Raw genomic sequence first — 18,911 nt, 5'->3', positions numbered from 1 at the left:
GCGTCTCGCCTGGGCTAAAGACAAAAAGGACTGGACTGCTGCTGAGTGGTCCAAAGTTATGTTCTCTGATGAAAGTAAATTTTGCATTTCCTTTGGAAATCAGGGTCCCAGAGTCTGGAGGAAGAGAGGAGAGGCACACAATCCATGTTGCTTGAGGTCCAGTGTAAAGTTTCCACAGTCAGTGATGGTTTGGGGTGCCATGTCATCTGCTGGTGTTGGTCCACTGTGTTTTCTGAGGTCCAAGGTCAACGCAGCCGTATACCAGGAAGTTTTAGAGCACTTCATGCTTCCTGCTGCTGACCAACTTTATGGAGATGCAGATTTCATTTTCCAACAGGACTTGGCACCTGCACACAGTGCCAAAGCTACCAGTACCTGGTTTAAGGACCATGGTATCCCTGTTCTTAATTGGCCAGCAAACTCGCCTGACCTTAACCCCATAGAAAATCTATGGGGTATTGTGAAGAGGAAGATGCGATATGCCAGACCCAACAATGCAGAAGAGCTGAAGGCCACTATCAGAGCAACCTGGGCTCTTATAACACCTGAGCAGTGCCACAGACTGATCGACTCCATGCCACGCCGCATTGCTGCAGTAATTCAGGCAAAAGGAGGCCCAACTAAGTATTGAGTGCTGTACATGCTCATACTTTTCATGTTCATACTTTTCAGTTGGCCAAGATTTCTAAAAATCCTTTCTTTGTATTGGTCTTAAGTAATAATCTAATTTTCTGAGATACTGAATTTGGGATTTTCCTTAGTTGTCAGTTATAATCATCAAAATTAAAAGAAATAAACATTTAAAATATATCAGTCTGTGTGTAATGAATGAATATAATATACCAGTTTCACTTTTTGAATGGAATTAGTGAAATAAATAAACTTTTTGATGATATACTAATTATATGACCAGCACCTGTATACTATTAAAGCTGAAAAAGAATCTGAGCATATTTATTTGTTCTGACTTGTTCAACGCATTGTAGTCCTATTATTATAGCTGTTAACTCTGCAGTGTACACAGATAACTCATCGGGCAACTTCAAACTAATTTGTGGTTTAAATTTCAGAATATATACACCTATTCCAACCTTTTGACTGACAGGTTCCTTAGAACCATCTATAACATTTTTGTAAAATTGAATAAAATTTGTTATTTAAAATAACATTAACCTCGTTTCCAATGTATTCTTTTTTGGACTTGTCTGTTAAGCTCAAATCTACAAGCGGTTCAGGGACTTTCCATGGTGGAGCATCAGTAAGTGGTACATTAGAACAGAAAATCTTATTGTCCATGCCACATTCCTTAGCCCACATTCTACTCTTCCATCCAAAACTATTTCCTCCGCTCCATCATATGAATATTCCCAGAACTCCTCCAGTACTTTGCGAGTTAGATGTTTATTCACTGATTGTTGAAGATTCACCCAGTATTTTCTCCTCTAAGATCTAGAGGCATCTCTCCCATTTCTACCCCAAATGCATTTACAGGGGATGTTGGGGGACTGCTCCACAACATATTCTTTAAAGCTCTGGATTGAATAATATCTAATTTTTTCAATAAAGTCTTGGTTGCCGACCCATATACAATACACCCATAATCAAAGCAAGAACGAATCAATGCTTGATACACGCACAACAATGCACTATGACTAGCTCCGCAATTGTGACTAGCAACTGTATGCATACAACCATACAGCAAGGTATTTAAAAACTGGTAATCTTTCCAATGTTTGATCATACAACTTCAGATCTAAATATTCAGTCCTCTTGTCCTTTGTGAATAACATATGTGTTTTTGAAACTGAAAACTTAAGACCCTGCTCCATTGACTATTCCTCCACTTCTTTAATCGACTCCTGTACGCCTTTAACTACATTTTTAATATTACGGCCTCTCTTCCATAATTCTCTGTCATCTGCATAAAGAGCTAATCCTATTCCTGGTTATTTAACTTTATCAAAAACATCATTAATCATTAAATTAAACAATATTGAGCTAATTGTACCCTGCGGAGTTCCATTTAGTTACATCTCTTCTTATTATTCTTTTTAGTTTTATGGCAGATTGCAACCATGACTTAATCGGGTGCATACCATCACCTACTGTACTAGAGTATGTAGCATGGATTATAGTTTGATGAAACTACTTTACATAATAATGAAATTATATAAAAAAATAAATCTTATAATATACCCCTATATCTGTCACAAACAGAAGAGGACAGACGAGGTGAGTAATGTAAAACAATTCTTTATTGCAGGTAACAGACAGAGCTAGAACACAACAGGTAAGTTTGGCTTGAACTTAGCTGAATGGTAATATAGTCTTTTCTGGTGTAGGTGATGTGGAGATGAAGCAGACAGACGGACAGGAACCAGGATGATAAGGAAGATGAGACTGAAGATGAGGATCAAGATCAGGATCAGGAACCACAGGTAAGTGCTCAGGTGAGTACGGGTGAGTCTGTTTGTTGAGTGACGAGACCAGACAATGAGGTGAAGGGAGTGGTGGTTTATAAACGGTGCACTGATGATGGTGAACAGGTGCAGATGATCAGTATTCCAGGGATTGTGAGTGAGTGGGCAGATCTGGTGCTGATGGCTCGGTCGAAGGTGTTGCTGACTCTGTGACAATATCCTTCAGGTATTCCACAACATCTTTCTGTGCATCTTTTTGTGCATATGTTCCCAAAACACCCTCAAGATTCCATTTCTTCCTGTCTGACTTATCTTTTGCTTTAATCTAATCCTCTCTTCCCTATACTTCCTACAATGCAACAATATGTTCTGCACTTTCTGTGATTTTACCTTGCCTACATTCATCTGACTGACTTGTACCTAATAAAAACAATGTTTTATTTAACCCTGTGTGCTCAAACCTCAGTCTAGTTAAAACTGACTCCTCCCTTCTGTTCCTTCCATTCACACCCTTTGCATTGATACATTTCTGTATACTGTAATAACTAATGCTGCATTCACGCCACCGCGTAATTACCGTGAGATGACAACACATGACGTTATATTCGGAGGCGGAGCTGTTCACGTCTTCAGACTGGGAATTATGCGTTTCTAAAGGTGCGTTCACGCCATATATTTTTTCTTGTTTTCTTGTTTTCAGTTTGTGCCACTGCCTCCCCCTGAGTGGTTTCATATGTCTCCTTCTCAGTGTGTCGCTCATCATCTCCTCCAATCTTGTGTGCCTCCTCATTGTGAAGCTGATCACTTTCTCCAGCCTGGTGGACCATAGTCTCAGCTGACTGCAGTCGTCTTGCAGAAAATACAGTGTCTGTGTGTGTATCTCAATCAACTCCTTAGCTTGTGAATCACTATAATGTACACAAATTCAGGCACTGGTAAAGACCCTGACTCATTACACATTGGGACACTGATGACTCTATTTCTGGCAACATGACAACATCCTCTTTCTACAACATCACTACTGATTTATGAACAACATCAGAACTATTTTTCTGAACTGTTTTTTTTTTTTTTTTTTTGTAATGCTATTTAAAATACATTATGATAAATACTTTGTTACATATCCCTTCCACATATCAGCTGAAAATTAATTATAAATGGTTACTAGTTCACTATCACTTCATGCCTATCAATGTATGTATGTATGTTTATGCTGAAATAATTAAAGAACAGTTTGTTTTTCTTTAAATCATCTATCATGTGTCATGATGTATATTTCCATTAAAGGAAGATAATGAACATCGATTCTACCTGGTCTATACAGGGCATGGTGGGACTTTTTAGGGAGCGAATGCCCTGATCAGTGCCTTGATAACTGAACTTGAGAGCTGATTGAGATACCTCATTATATGAAATTAAAGGGGTATGCTATTTCATGTATTCTGACTTATTTACACTGTTAAAGAGCTGGATTCTCATGCTAAAGTTTCAAAACACGAGTTGGACGTAGGATGGAGAATTTCTGTGCCAAAAATACTCTTCCAAATCCTCGTAAACTTCAACTGCCTTTTTTTCGAGTATGGGGCTGGGTGACGTCATAAAAGTTGGAAGTCCTTGTATGGGGACTTCTCCCGGAAGAGCACGTGCGCACACGCCGACCACAGCGAGAGAGCAAGAGCACGCCCATCAACGCGCGTTCGGCTTTACGGAAGTCGTTGGCAGTGCTGCAGAGGTCACAGGACTTCACGAAATCAACAATGTCACCAAAGAAGTGTGTTTTTGGTTGTGAGGGAAAGATAACCTTGCTTCCCAAAGAACCCAGCGTTAAGTGGACCTGAGAATTTTGTGCTCACGCATTACATTGATGCGCTTTCGATATTTGTTATTAAAATTACCATAGAAATTGTTCTACGCTGGATTTGCAGATCGTTTAAAACTGAAAGATGGAGCGGTCACAGCGGTAATGATTCCAGTCATGAGTCGGAACCGCAGGTGGTGAGTAAAACTGCTTCAAATGTCTGTTTTGTTGGCAATAGGCGCCTAAATGCATATAATGTAAACAACACGAACGTAGTGAATTCATTAATTCATTATTCATCATTCACTATATGCTATATTTATAATAGTGATTCAAAAGTTATCCAGGGATAATGTGATGGTGTATTGTGTGTGTTTAAATACATTTGTTTAGCTGACCATTGATAGCTTGCAGACGATCGCTATGCAAAAGCTGCGCGTGCCCGTCACTCTTTAGCTCTGCCCACGGCACGCCTCCAAGCACTTGGCTGTTTTCGGAAAGACTCGGTACAGGGTATGTATCTTTTATAAATATGATAAAACTAAAGACTTTTTGAAGATGCACTACTACTCTATAGGTACTGAAGATTAACATGAGATTGGCAGAAACTGTGCGTGATACCCCCCTTTTAAAATTGTAAGAATTAAAAACTTTTTTTTTTTTTTATATTTATACATTTAAGTAAAAGGGTTCAGTTTAAATCGCACTACGGGGCGGCTGCATGACATTTTAACCTCTGTGCCGAGACAGTGAAGCAGTACAGCTCTCCTACTTTCATCCGGACAGGGATCCCCTGTAGCATCAATAACTTGTAGGTAATTTTCAAAGATCCGCAGTCATGTGCTAAACGGCATAGTAGGCTCACCAGGGCAAGGCAGAAAAAAACTTGGGACAAGTCAGTTAGCAACAGCCATCTTCGTGACCATCGATCACGACCAATCCTTATCGCCAATTTGTGGTATCTGTATGGAGTTAAGCAATGAAGCACACAAGACAGGAGTAGAGAACTTCATCCATCTTGTTTTTTTGGTCACTTATATTTTCACACACATTATATCATTAGACAACTGTTCAGACTTCCTTTTCAAAATAGTAGTTTACAACACAATTCACACATGAACACAACATACACCAAGATATTGGGGCTTATTGACTGCTGATGAGCATCATATGTTTAGAGAAAATGTTTAGTTGTCTGAAAAGGTGATTACTAATGTAGGTTTGCTGCTCTTCTGTTTATGTAATAACTGTACTAGTTTATTACTGGGAGCTATTTGATTCAAATATGCAGATGACACAATTTAGTTAGTCTCTTCCAAGGGAATGAGAACTGTATAATGAACTCGTCTTGGAAGAGTTTATCCCATCATGTGATATTTCAAATCTTCTTATTAACACTTCTAAAACCAAAGAAATCCACATACATTTCAGGAAAGAGCCCAAACTGGTTGCTACTATTACTTTTTTGTTTACATGGTGCATGGGACAGTAAAGAGTTGAGACGAAAAATTGTCCAGTACTGTATAGAGAGAGGGGATTGGAAAGAACTCAAACTCAAGTCACCTGTGATGTGTCGGAGTGTTGACCACAAGGCTATTAAATCACCCATAAATTCTTAACAGCCATTAAAATCTCATGACATAGACTGTGTTCTTTATCTAATGTCCCAGATATGGAACATTTCCTTAGCAAGGCCACAATTAAAGTCTCACATTGACCATTACAGTGGGTCTGGCACACGACAGGAAATGGGTGTTTGCATCCTCCTCTTAAGTACAGACTTTCCTCCATTATGACATCACGGGGAACAGGAAGTCATTGGAATGGAAAAAAAATCTTTAAAGCCCTGAGCAGCCGTGAACCACACAATATACAAACAGATGCCAGGTGCCTGAGGAAAGACTGAGAGATGAATGAAAGGGAAGGAGACATGACCTGCCCCAGCTCAGAGCACTGCTGGTGGGCCACAGGCTTCGTTCAGGGACTCTGGGGTGCTGCGAAAAGCAGGATGTTTTGGTTTATTTAGCACTAAATGTGGGTGTTTCCGACAAGGTGCGCAGTGCCCTCCTCACCACAAAGAAGTAGATTTATGAGAACGAAGACTGGTAGCACAGGGGGTAAGTAGAGTAGAATCTCTACTGTGCTACTCCTATGCCACAATTTATTTAAAGAAAATACATTTTCAGTATATATATAATATATATAAAATTCAATATATATATACGCTACTGTGCAAAAGTCTTAGGCATGTCAGTATTTTCAAAAAATGGTTTTAAGCCAGTTATTTATATCTTTTGTTGTAGTGTGTCAATAGGAAATATCAGTTTCTATTTCCAAACATTCATTTTTGCCATTAATTGTAATTATCCAGTGAAATTTCTGAATGCACAAGGAGTCTGACAACAGCTGTTGCTTTACACGGAGATCTGATCTCACCATCATCGAGTCCGTCTGTGATTACATGAAGAAACAGATGAAACTGAGACAAACTAAATCCAGAAGAACTGTGGCCGTGTCTCCAAGACGCTTGAAAAAACCGACCTGCAAAGATACAGTACTGTGAAGAGTTTTAGGCACTTGTGTAAAAATGCTGTAAAGTGAGGAAGCTTTCAAAAATACTGTCATAAATAGATTTTATTTATCAATTAACTTTTATGAACTAAATCAAATCAATATTTGGTGTGAGCTCAAGAGCTCAAGACTTTTTGCACAGTACTGTATATATATATATATATATACCCGCTGCTTTGCATGCTGCCTCTGCCAGTCCCATGGCCCGTCCAGCGACATTCACCGGTGAGGCGGAGGATAGCAACGGGTTCATTCTCCAATGTTCGCTCTATTTTGAGATGCAATCTCAACAATTCTCTAATGACAGAGCTCATGTAGCATTTGTGATTTCTCTACTCTCAGGAAGAGCTCTTCAGTGGGCCCACTTGTTATGGAATTCCAACGCTCAAGTAACCACATCACTGTTGTCATTCCTCGGCCACTTTAAAGAGGTTTTTGGTCAGACTGCATCCGAGCTCTCAGTTCACGATCAACTGTTTATGCCCTCCAGTTTCGCACGCTGGCTGCATTGAGTGGGTGGAATGAGACTGCACTGCTCACTGCTTTTCGGCAAGGTCTCAACACAGATGTACGCCAACTCATGGTCATTTACGACGACGCTATGGGATTAGAGAACTTTATTCAAAAGACCATTCGTGTATCACAATGCTTGTCGGCTTGCTCTATGTCTTCACCCGTTTTGCATCCTCCACCCTCTGTTCCATCTGTTGCCCTTCCAGCAGCTGAACCCATGCAAGTCGACTAATTTCATCTAACATATACGGAGCGTCAAAGGAGGATACTCAACCAGCTGTGCCTGTACTGTGGTGGAGATGGTCACATCCTAACCAACTGTCCCGTTCGACCACCACACCCAGCAGTGAGTACATTTCAGCTTCCTCCCAAAATTGCTCCTTTAATTCAAACAACTGTACATATTCTAACTCCACAAATCTGTGTTTCAGCACAAGCCCTCATCGACTCCGGTTCAGTGGGGAACTTCATCTCCCATCAATTACTCCAGAAACTCAATGTCAAGAGGAAACGCTGCTCCCAGGAATTAACCATCCACACCATCCAAGGAAAGCCGCTGGGCCGTGGTCGCATCAGTTACTTCTCCCCCACCATGACGCTCCGCATAGGCTGCCTGCATACTGAGAAGATCTCGTTCATGGTACTGGAAGGTTCCACCGCTGACATCATCCTGGGATGCCCTTGGATGTCACAACATCAACCTCAAGTTAGCTGGAACACAGGAGAAATCCCGCAGTAGAGCGAATCCTGTCATGAAAACTGTCTAACTCCAGTTCTCAGAAAATCAGTCATCTGGTCCTGGTCAACCTGGTGTCCTTCTCTGCTCGACTTCCGTTGAAAGTCCAGAGACTGAGAGTAAGGTGAAGACTTCCTCCAAATACTGGGCGTTCCAGGATGTGTCCAGTAAGCGGTTGGCCACTCATCTACCACCTCATCGACCATCGAGCTTCTTCTTCATAGCCAAGAAGGATGGAGGCCTATGGCCATGCATTGATTATTGTAACCTCAACTCTCAAACTGTCAAGTATAGTTATCCTCTTCCTCTGGTCCCAACAGCCCTAGAACAACTGCGTGGAGGTCCTGAAGGGCTCCTTTACGTACCATCAGATCTTTGACAGCCCCTCATGGACTTAGCTCATTCCTCTACGGGCCCTGGACACCCAGGTAGTCATCGTACCCTCTCGCTCCTTCGTCATCACTACTGGTGGCCCTCCATGACCCAGGATGTCTCCCAGTTCATCAAAGGATGCTCAGTCTGCGCCATCACTAACACCCCACGGAAGCTCCTGGAAAGAAAGCTGGTTCCATTACCTGTTCCACACCGTCCTTGGTCTCATCTGGGTATAGACTTTATGACCAACCTTCCTCCTTCAGATAACCACACCTGTGTGTTTGTCATAGTGGACCGCTTCTCCAAAGCTTGCAAACTTATCCCTCTGAAAGGCCTACCCACTGCCTTTGAAGCCACAGAGACTCTCTTCCAGTATGTGTTTTATCATTTCGGTCTACCCGAAGACATCGTTTCAGACCATGGTCCTCAATTAATCTCACGTGTATGACAAGCCTTTTTCAAGCTCCTCAGAGTTTCTGTCAGCCTCTCCTAAGGCTATCATCCGCAGACCAACGGCCAGACTGAGTGGAAGATCCAGGAGATGCAGTCCTATTGCCACCAAAACCAAGACAGCTGGAGCCGATTCCTCTCCTGGGTGGAGTACGCCCAGAATTCCCTCAGGCAATCCACCACCGGACTCATGCCATTCCAGTGCATGCTGGGTTACCAACCTCCTCTGTTCCCCTGGTCCGGTGAACCATCGGAGTTTCCAGCTGTCAATCATTGGTTCCAGCAGGAGCCACCCATGGAGGAGGGGGTACTGTCACGGAGTCGCAACCATCTATCTATCTATCTATCTATCTATCTATCTATCTATCTATCTATCTATCATTAATAATAGAAATCTGTATTAAAAAAAACTATTTGACTTTTTAGTTCTTTATTCAGGGTGCGGACATTAATTAAGATTTGTTGAATGGAAAAGAGCCACCCTAACACTCTGCTACCTGCATTAACTCTCATTTTATGTTACCCTGAAGATGGAAAGTCATACAGTTTACAGATTAAAGAATTTTAATTTTTGGCCGAACTAACCCTGGCATGGATTCACATCAGTGTTATTTTGGAGCTAATCTATTTTCCAGAGTGTAATCTTGATGTGTAGCTGCCAAAAAAATTTAGATTAGTAGATTTTGGCAAAGCCTCAATTGATTCTCACCTGTGGTTATTATTGTTAAGATATTGTTTTACTTTATTGTACAGACAGCTAAATGATTGAGAGACAGTTTAACCCATGAGGTGCCATGAGGTCAAATATAATTACCATGTGTACTACAAACGCACCGCTCTTATCTATGTTATTCCACTTGATCTTTATTAAAATATCAGGTAAAGTTGGAGTACTGTTTGAAGTAGACTGTCTGGTGACCTTCTGTCACACAATCAGAAGGTCAGTAGGTAAGAGAACATCAAAGCACAGGAGTAGGGCACTCGTGAAACATGAAAATAACCCAGCGATTAGACAGATTAGATAGATAGATAGATAGATAGATAGATAGATAGATGGAGACTAATCAGAAGAGACAGATAGAATCCTGATTAATCAGTGCTATGATGACCATCACAGATTAGTGGCCTGCATGTCATTGCACTCCAGTATTTGTTTGCTAGTTGGCCATTAAGTGTGCTGCACCCTCTGTCATCAGGCCCTCTGTTTTTCTCTCTCACACAGTCTTTTCCCATGTTATGATAAATAGAGAGATAGTCTTTTTGCATTTAATGAAAAAAATGATGGGGCTGGGGTGGCTGGCAGCCTTCCTTGGGGCAAAAGCTGCTTGTTCCAAAGGTCTTTTCTCTATTTTCAAAATCATCACAATCATTACCTAATGATCTATATTTAAAATGAACATCTTTGTCTTGTAAAAACACAGTTATTCTGATGATACATGTTTGTCATAACAGATCCTGGGTTTGTCAGATCTTGATCTGATTGTTCATTTAATTGTTAATTTGTTTGATGTGGAATACAAGCTCCACTTTAAGGGACATTTGAAATTTAAGAGGAGGAGCTTGTCCCTTTACCCTAATAAATGTAACTGAGTGGTTGTGTTCTGTTAAAAATAGTATTTATACTTTCATTTCTACATTGCTAGCAAAACAATATGAAGATACAAAGATACAGATAAAAGATAAAAAACAAGGACAAAATATGATTTCCAGTTAGGTAGTCTGAACACTGCTACTGAATGTGGAGTTAAATTTCAAAGGTGTGCACTTTTTTCCCCTAAAAAACAATTTAAAGTTGTTATTTGATTATCTTGACATGTACTATGAAATGTTATCATCCCTCTAATTTTTTTGCTCCCACTTTATATTAGGTGGCCTTATGTACTTACATCAAAAAATAAGTACAATGTATTTATTGTGTTCTTTTTAAACGGTTAGTTCCTGTCTTGATTCTGATTGGTCAATAGCTATGTTTTATTCATGATAAAACACGGCTATGACTGCTTCACCCAACGGTTCTGTGTATCACTACACAATACCCTTAGCAACCACTCTTAGCAATGTAAACTGTATTATGTAGAAGAGTATTGTGAGAACGAGATCGAGTGAGTGAGTTTATTACCAGCATTCAGATTTAGCATTTTCCTTCAGGTCAGTCCTATGTTCATAATAAAAAATCTGTTTACATGTCCGCTGCAATATCTTGGGGTGTAAGGGGTTTTCCAGTGACTGACAGCACTAGTCAAAGCATTTGTCAGTTGCGTCTTGTCCCGTGTTCACAACAATTCAGTCTTTTCAATATAAAAGTCTTCACTACTGACTGACACACTCATAAAGACAGTCTTTGCCGCCATCTAATGGTGTAATAATGTAACTTCTGTTGCTGTTCACGGTCAGGGACTATTTTTTTCCGGCGGAAGGAAGGCTTTTAGTGATTTTACTTCATGAAAGTTGCAATAATACATACATTTTTTTTGGCTTTAATATTTGTACTGTGTGGTTTTATAAAAGCAATAAGCAATAAGCAATAAGCTTCACGTCGTGCCTAACATCGCACTTCAGCTGTGACTTGTTCACGATACAGCACAGCCTCTCGTACCTTATTGCTTGCATATTGTATTGCAAAACCCTTTTTTGCTGCTATTGAGGTGGGATACAGGTAAGGTTAGGGACAGGATTGTTGGTATGGGTAGGTTTAAGGGTGGGTTAAGGTGTAAGGGATGGGTCAACGGTGTAATTATAAATGTAATTACAGAAATTATTACAGATGTAATTACAAGCAGGTATTTTTTAAATATAAGTACATGTAAAAACATGTATGTACTATGTACACAATAAGTGCATTGTATCAACATAGTAGTATGTAAGTACATAGTAGTTAAGGCCACCTAATATAAAGTGGAACCATTTTTTTTTTTTTTTTCATGGACACTATGGTGCAGACAAATAGTGGAGGAACTTGAGAGGGGAGCAGTTTCCCATGCACTGATGCTCTGATCAAAAAAGCAATTTTCATTTTTTTTTTTTTTTTTTTTTGTAAGTCATACAAGATTTTTTTAAAAAGTCAGTTATATACATTTTATGTTGAAATTACTTACTCAGCCAAGTTGCTTGTACTTAAAAAAAAAAAAAAAAAAAAAAAAAAAAAAAAAAATTTTTTTTTTTTTTTTTTTTTTACAGTGTAACTGTAATTATTAATGATTAAAAGTAGTTATTACTTTTTGAACAGCAACAACGTTTGTGCCAAATCTAGCTTATTTGGCACTTGTGGTTTGGTTTTGGCATTGGGATTGTGTGAAGCAGAATCAGGTGAAAAATAAACGGAACCTGTTAGGTCTGTCTTGAAGTCTGCTCGACTAAAGCCTGAACTCTGGAGTGAGTCCGGTTTGTCAAATGAAGAAAAAAAAAAAAAAAGCAATAATTTGAATAAACAATTGGAATATCACGCTGGGTTCATTGCTCTTATTGGTAGTTACGGCGTTACATCACACTGATTTAATGACGCGGAGTCCCTGTTTCCTTCATTTTTGTCTTTAAGTGCTTCTTACAGCTAGAGAAGAGCGTGCAGAGCGCTGGTAGTATTCCATCATTATTGCCCGTCACTCATTTTCTGCTTCATTCATATGCCGCCTCGTCCTGCTAGAAGATTTTATATCATATTATTCTGTTTATCATCTCACAAACCACAGCAGCTTTTTCTCCAGTCATTTGCGAGGTAAGTGACATTTTGTCCATAGGCTATGACAATGAATGATGAAGTTTATCGTGAAGGATTTGCTATCTGCTGGCGACGTTCACAATTTTGTTGTACAGAGTCCTCTGACAACACGCACCGTCTTTTATTTTTTTCCCCGTATTTTTCCCCGTCTAGTATAATTTTTGTGTTTCTTTTGGACTTTTACGCGATTGTTTTCTTTTTCAAAAGCTCTAGGCCTATTATTTAAAAAATATTTCGAGTTTGGGATGCTGAACATTGTAGGCTTATATTTCTGTTGTTGTTTTTTTAGAGTTTGGAAACGTAATAGGAAACAATGTTACCTTAGGCACAATGCTTGTGGCTGTTTGACCAGAGGTTTAGTAACATTTTTTCTTGATGTTTTCATCTGCGGAATTTAGAGAGAGAAGTTTGCTATGTTTTATATGTGTGTTTTTTGCTCATTTGGGAAGCTGGTTACAGGTGTATTTAACACGATTTGCTCTACACGTTGTATTGTACGAATCAATAATGTGACAATGATGTAAAATTAAGTCATACAAATAAATATTGTTAGGTCAATGAAGTTAAGATAATTTTTAATAGATAAAAAAAGAAGTCATGTATAGCCTTAATTTATTCAAAAATACTTTAAAAAGCAATTCATACATACTATGACTTGAATTCCCCTAAAAAAATGTCAGGTTAATACAACTATCCTGATGGCATAATGAAGGAAAAAATCTTCTTAAAAAGGTCATTCTTAAGAGGAAAAACTTTTGGCATAATGTTTTATTATTATTTCTTACATTTTACAGTCCAGTTTTACATTTTACAATCCTGTTTCACATGTAGGCTACATAATTAACTGGGTAATAACTAGGTAGTAGTCCTGAACCTACCCCTAAACCAAATCTTAACCCATGTAGTTACCTTATATTATTCAGTACTTTCTTGGTAAGTACACTCTAAGTACATTGAAAATGCACATACTGTAAAATAAACTGTGGCGTTTTAAAAATTTTTTACTTTTAATGGATGGTAAGCCTACACCACATGACATTATTAATTTCATTGAAAATCTTGGCAAACTGTTTAAGTTTTAAACCTCTGTTGAAAACTAGATTTATGAAGGATCTTAAGATGTGTGATGAAGGCCATGAAGTTGGCCATAACATCAGAAATAAAGTCAAGTCTGTGTTTGTAGAGTGAGTGTCACACTTTTTTCTTAAGTTTGAAATTGTGATTTTTTAAATTTTTTTATTTTTTTATTTATTTAAATTTTTTTAGCTGAAAATCCTCTACAGTTGGTTGAGCATCTGTCTTTTATTTTTGCCTATTTTTAGATTTTTCCATTTATTTATTGTGGACATGCTTTTGTGGACACACTTAACATGGGTGGTAACACAAACATTTTCAAAGAGGTGTTAGTGAGGATTGTACAGGTAAATGCACAGGTGTCCAAATAGGAAGATTGAAGTCACATTTTATCTGGCTAAACAAAGGACAAAGTACAGAAAGAAAGAAGATGGAAAAAAACAAACAAACAAACAAAAAAACTGTACTATAATGTAATGTACTGCTAACTCATAACTATTGCTAAAATAATAATCACATTCCATTTAAATTTATTGAAATTACAGTTATAATATTTTATTATGATATAAAAAAATGTATCTTTAGACTCATGGTCCGATGCCTTTAATCTAGCTTTGATACAAATTTCATCAAACAGCATATTTAATGATTTCTGCATTCATTCTCTCCCCTTCTCTAATAGTTGTAATATTAAATATAATGAGCCATATTATATATTTTTTGTAAATATTTATTTTGGGTTTTTTAATATTTTTAGAAGATTCTAGTTTTATGATTCCAGTACAGAAAAAATCTCCATTAATTTTGTGTTTGTCTAACTTTTTTTTATTTTTTTGTCAGTAGGGGGATTGAGATGATGGTTTGAAAGTTCAGGCTTGTGTGAAATAGGTCAATAGCAGCTCCACAAATGCCAGACCATGGCACAGAGTTCCATCTAAATCAACAGACCAAGAGAAAACGAGTGGACATTGGAGTGAAGAGAATTGTTAGCTCAGCAACCACATCAACACATACAGCTTCTGCTGTCATCACTGTCACTCGTGCAGCCAAATCCACTGTCATCTTTGATGCCATGAACTCCCATCACAGTAGGAAGCAAGATGTGCTTGAGTGCCAAGGGGCTCATCTCAAGCATCGGGACTCAGGTGAGGCTAAGTCAAATGTTCTCCGCAAACTGCTTAAAAGGGCCAGCTCATATGAGGATAACATGATACCCTTTTCTGGTGCCACAATCATCACCAAGCTACTGGAGAGTAATAAGGCAACGAGAGAAACAGGAGGCAGGGAGCCAATGTTCCCCAGGAAAGCAGAACCTGAACCACCACAGGAGGACACTTGCAGCAGCTCATCCCAGGAGAGTGCAAAAGAGTGTCTCTTATCATTTGGACAAATCACACGGACCCCATTGGACTCTGAGCGGCTAAATGAAGAGCACCTTCAGGCCAAGCGTGCACGTGTCGAGAACATAATTCGTGGAATGAACCACTCACCAAATGCAATGGCACCTTCTATCCCTAGTGAAAAAGATTGTGAGCAAGAGGGAGAGGGAGAAACCAAGGTTCCAGCACAGTCCTTCAGCCCACGAGAAGGCAATCGTGAGAACAAGAGGAAACAAAAATTACCGCAGCAGCAGCAGCAGCAGCAGAGCTTCCAGCAGCTGGTTTCCACACATAAAGAGCAGAGGGCTGACGAACGCAGGCAGTTGAAACTACAGTTAGAAGACATGCAGAAACAGCTGAGGCAGCTTCAAGAGAAGTTCTTCCAGATCTATGACAGCACGGATTCTGAACCAGATGGAGGGAATCTCTCAGAAGACAGTGCACGATCTAATGGAATGCTTGGTCACAGCGGTATCACTGAACACCTCATTCAAAATTCTGTGGCTGATCGAACTGATAATAAGATAGCGGACTTGGATCCGGAATGCATTCTAGATGAGGCAAGGGTCCTGCTCAGTGAACAAGTATTGCTAGATGGAGAGATGGCCAAACGAGAGGGTTCTTTGAGGAGCAATGGTTTGAGGTCTATGCATGCAGTAGGCAAGCATCTGGCAGAAACCTTAAAGCAGGAGTTGAACTCTGCCATGTCTCAAGTGATAGACACCGTGGTGAATGTTTTTTCAAAACCTCCACGGCCACTGTTACAAGTATTCCCATCACTCCCAGCAACCCAGGAACGCTTTAATTTTAACGGGGACAACCCAAACTTCCACACTGCTAATCAGAGGCTGCAGTGTTTTGGTGATGTTATCTTTCCCAGCCCATTTGACTCATTTGTTGGAGTCCCTCTTCCTAGTTCCAATGACCAGACAGAGGCACTACCACTGGTGGTACGAAAGTCTGCATCTGATCACCACCAGTCCACAGATCTTGGAGCTCAAAGTATCCACCCACATCCCTCCCTACACACTTCTTCTCTTTCTGGAAACACAAGCTTCATTTCCCCATCATTCCGCCATCCATTTTCGCTTCCTCTCATGGGTTACTCATTTCAGAGCACACTTGGTGCTTCATCAACAGGATACTCTAGTAAAGACTCTCCTGATTTGATGGATCTGTCAAGGGAGACCACCAGCTTACGAAAAAAAGTGGCTTCCAGCCACCATCTGATGCATAACAATTCCTGCTCACCAGTTCACTCAGAAAGCACTGCTGAAGGGGTGTCACTCGTCAAATCTGAATATGGGGACATCCAGGAAATGTCAGACATCTCGCCACTCTCAGGGAGTACAATATCCTTTTCATAGTAGTGAAAGCTATTTTTTGGTGCTTCAGATTTTACAATTCACTTTTTCTCATGCTTCTCTCATTTACGTGTTTAACCATAGTTATACAAATGTTTCATTATAGTATAAAGGAGATTTTGCCCCAAATGATTTTCTAGAGAAGTAGTTCAAACCAATTTTAAAGCGGTTTTCAAAGTCAACATATCAGATCTTGAAGTCAACATGACATCATATTTAACTTTAGTTACTATTTACATCTTACATGTTGACATGTTTTGAATCAGTGCACAGTATCCTCCAGTAAAGAAATGTCAGCTACACTTTATTTTAAGGTATCCGTGTTACCGTGACATTTAAGTACTGAGTAATATTAATTAACTACTTGTACTAGGGTTAGGATAAGGGTTTGGTTTAGGGTAAGTTGCTTGTAATTATGCATAATTTATAGTTTATACTGCAGTAACTTAATGTAACTTGTAATAAAGACACTGTAAAACAAAGTGTTACCAAAATGTCTTATCTAATTATTAATTAATATTTAATTGAAATGTACTTGCACACTCCGCCACTGAAATTACTTTCCTTTTCACCTGATGTCATGTTAATGTTAATTAGCAGCCAAATAGCATTGAAGTGAATGTACTTTTCATTTCATGGATAATTTTTATTGAATAATAGGAAGAATGACTTCAGATTTGGATGTAGATCTTTGAGCACTAAAAGAAAAGGGCTTACTTTACAATTCCATTGTTATGGCATGTGTCCAAATAGGACAATGAAGTTGAATTTGGTTTATGTTTATGGCACTTATTGGGGAATCGGTTTATTGCCTGGGGAGACGATATGGTGCCCTTCTTGGTAGTTTGTGCCCTGAATTCTGCGAATAGGAAGTAGCATAATTGAAATATTTTTAATAAACTGATATAAATTATTGATAAAGTTGTGGGGCAGCGCTGACGACAAGTTTCTCTGTGTGTGAATGACTGTGTGTCCAAGCATCTGTATGTGTGTGTGGGAGAGAGAGAGAGAGCAAGAGAAAGATATATTGCACGTTACATAGGTAATTAAAAATAATTTCTTTTAAAAATAGAAATAGTTTGCCATTTTTATTCTATTGTTTTTCATATTTATTTGCTTTGCCGATGTCTTTGTTGTTTTGATTCTAGCAGCAAGACTCTTTAAAATAACTGAATTAACTTGTGGCAAAGTGATATGGACCTGTAATGGGGTTGACAGACTTGGAACTACTTCATAGCTGTGTGTTTAATGGGAAATGATTGGGACTATTGTTATATTAAGTTTTGATTCAGATAAACCTAAACAACATAGATTTGCTTGCTGTTGTGTTTTTTTCTTAGCAGATGAATGCTCTCCTGTTTGTCAGCTGTTATATTGGCAGTGGTCAAGGTTTTTTGTTTGACAGTCACAAAAAATACTTTACACTGATGTCAGAGCTCAGAGAGGCCTTAAAGGAGGCAACTCAGCCCTCTTTGTCTGGAAAATTTGCCCAGTCAGCAATTTCGTTGTCTGGCAGAGGTCAGTGCAGGACAACGGCAGGAGTGTCACACACAGTGCAGTTTGAACTTTCAATGTGTTCTTATCTTGATTATTGATGGACGCTGAAAGAATGGAGGAAAATGTGCAGTGTTGGCAGAATGATCAGACAGTTAGCCAGACTGTTTGTTTTCCCTTCAAACATCTAAAATTGAATACACCAGGCATCAATACACTATGTAGGGTTTTTGTTATTTGAAATCAACAAATATCATTAGTACATAAAAAAAAAATTAAAAAAATTAATTGATTTTAGTTACTAGTTACGTCTTAAAACATGTTTTGAATCAGTGCACATTACTCCCCTAGTAAACACATGTCTTATCTAATTATTAATTAATATTTAACAACATGTTCACTCCACTTCTGAAATTCAACAAATTTCATTACTGAGTACATAAAAAATGCCCTACCCCGATTCACTTCTGTAATCTTATTATAATTATTTATTTTTAAGTGTCTTTTCAGATTATTGTCACCTATGAAAAACATTCCTAGCTTGCCATGCCCAAAAGATCCTCCCAAAGCCCTTACCGCTATATTTGTGTTCCGTCCCTGGTAAAATGAAGGTTACAAACACATTTGGAGGTGATATGCAAATACTGTCTTTATCTCTTTGACATCTGGAGGTTTGGGATCAGGGCATGGGGAAAGACGTTGCTCGCTTTGCCTGTAAAATTAGTTTCTGATGTAAAATATGCTGGTGTGGTGTTTTTCATGTTTTATTGAACGTGACGAGCCGACACCTTGAGTGATGAGATAATAATGTCAAGCAAATATTGTGCCTTAGCATTGGTCTTATTTTCCTTCACTGCTGGTCTCACATCCAGGAGGGCTTGTCCCCAAGTCACCTGAAGAAGGCCAAATTAATGTTCTTCTACACTAGGTACCCAAGCTCCAGCATGCTCAAGATGTACTTCTCAGATGTGAAGGTGAGTGTAGACTGATAGCGATTCTTTAAAACCTAATGTAACTCATTA

General features: G+C 39.0%; 1 protein-coding gene across 1 annotated transcript in view; it reads left to right on the top strand.

Annotated features, from left to right (window-relative positions):
* Positions 1 to 11,558: 11,558 nt before the first annotated feature.
* Positions 11,559 to 18,911, top strand: part of LOC127502553 (prospero homeobox protein 1-like) — a 41,969-nt gene continuing 34,616 nt past the window's right edge. Inside the window, exons 1-3 of the mRNA XM_051875534.1 lie at positions 11,559 to 12,575; positions 14,493 to 16,383; positions 18,756 to 18,863. Coding sequence (XP_051731494.1) covers positions 14,560 to 16,383; positions 18,756 to 18,863 — 1,932 coding nt within the window. The 5' untranslated portion in view covers positions 11,559 to 12,575; positions 14,493 to 14,559. The remainder of the gene's footprint in view (positions 12,576 to 14,492; positions 16,384 to 18,755; positions 18,864 to 18,911) is intronic.

The sequence above is a fragment of the Ctenopharyngodon idella genome, chromosome 20 (assembly GCF_019924925.1).
Source record: "Ctenopharyngodon idella isolate HZGC_01 chromosome 20, HZGC01, whole genome shotgun sequence".
Taxonomy (NCBI): Eukaryota; Metazoa; Chordata; class Actinopteri; order Cypriniformes; family Xenocyprididae; genus Ctenopharyngodon; species Ctenopharyngodon idella.
The sequence above is the reverse complement of the archived record's forward strand: the minus strand, read 5'-3'. Positions and strand labels throughout refer to the sequence as shown.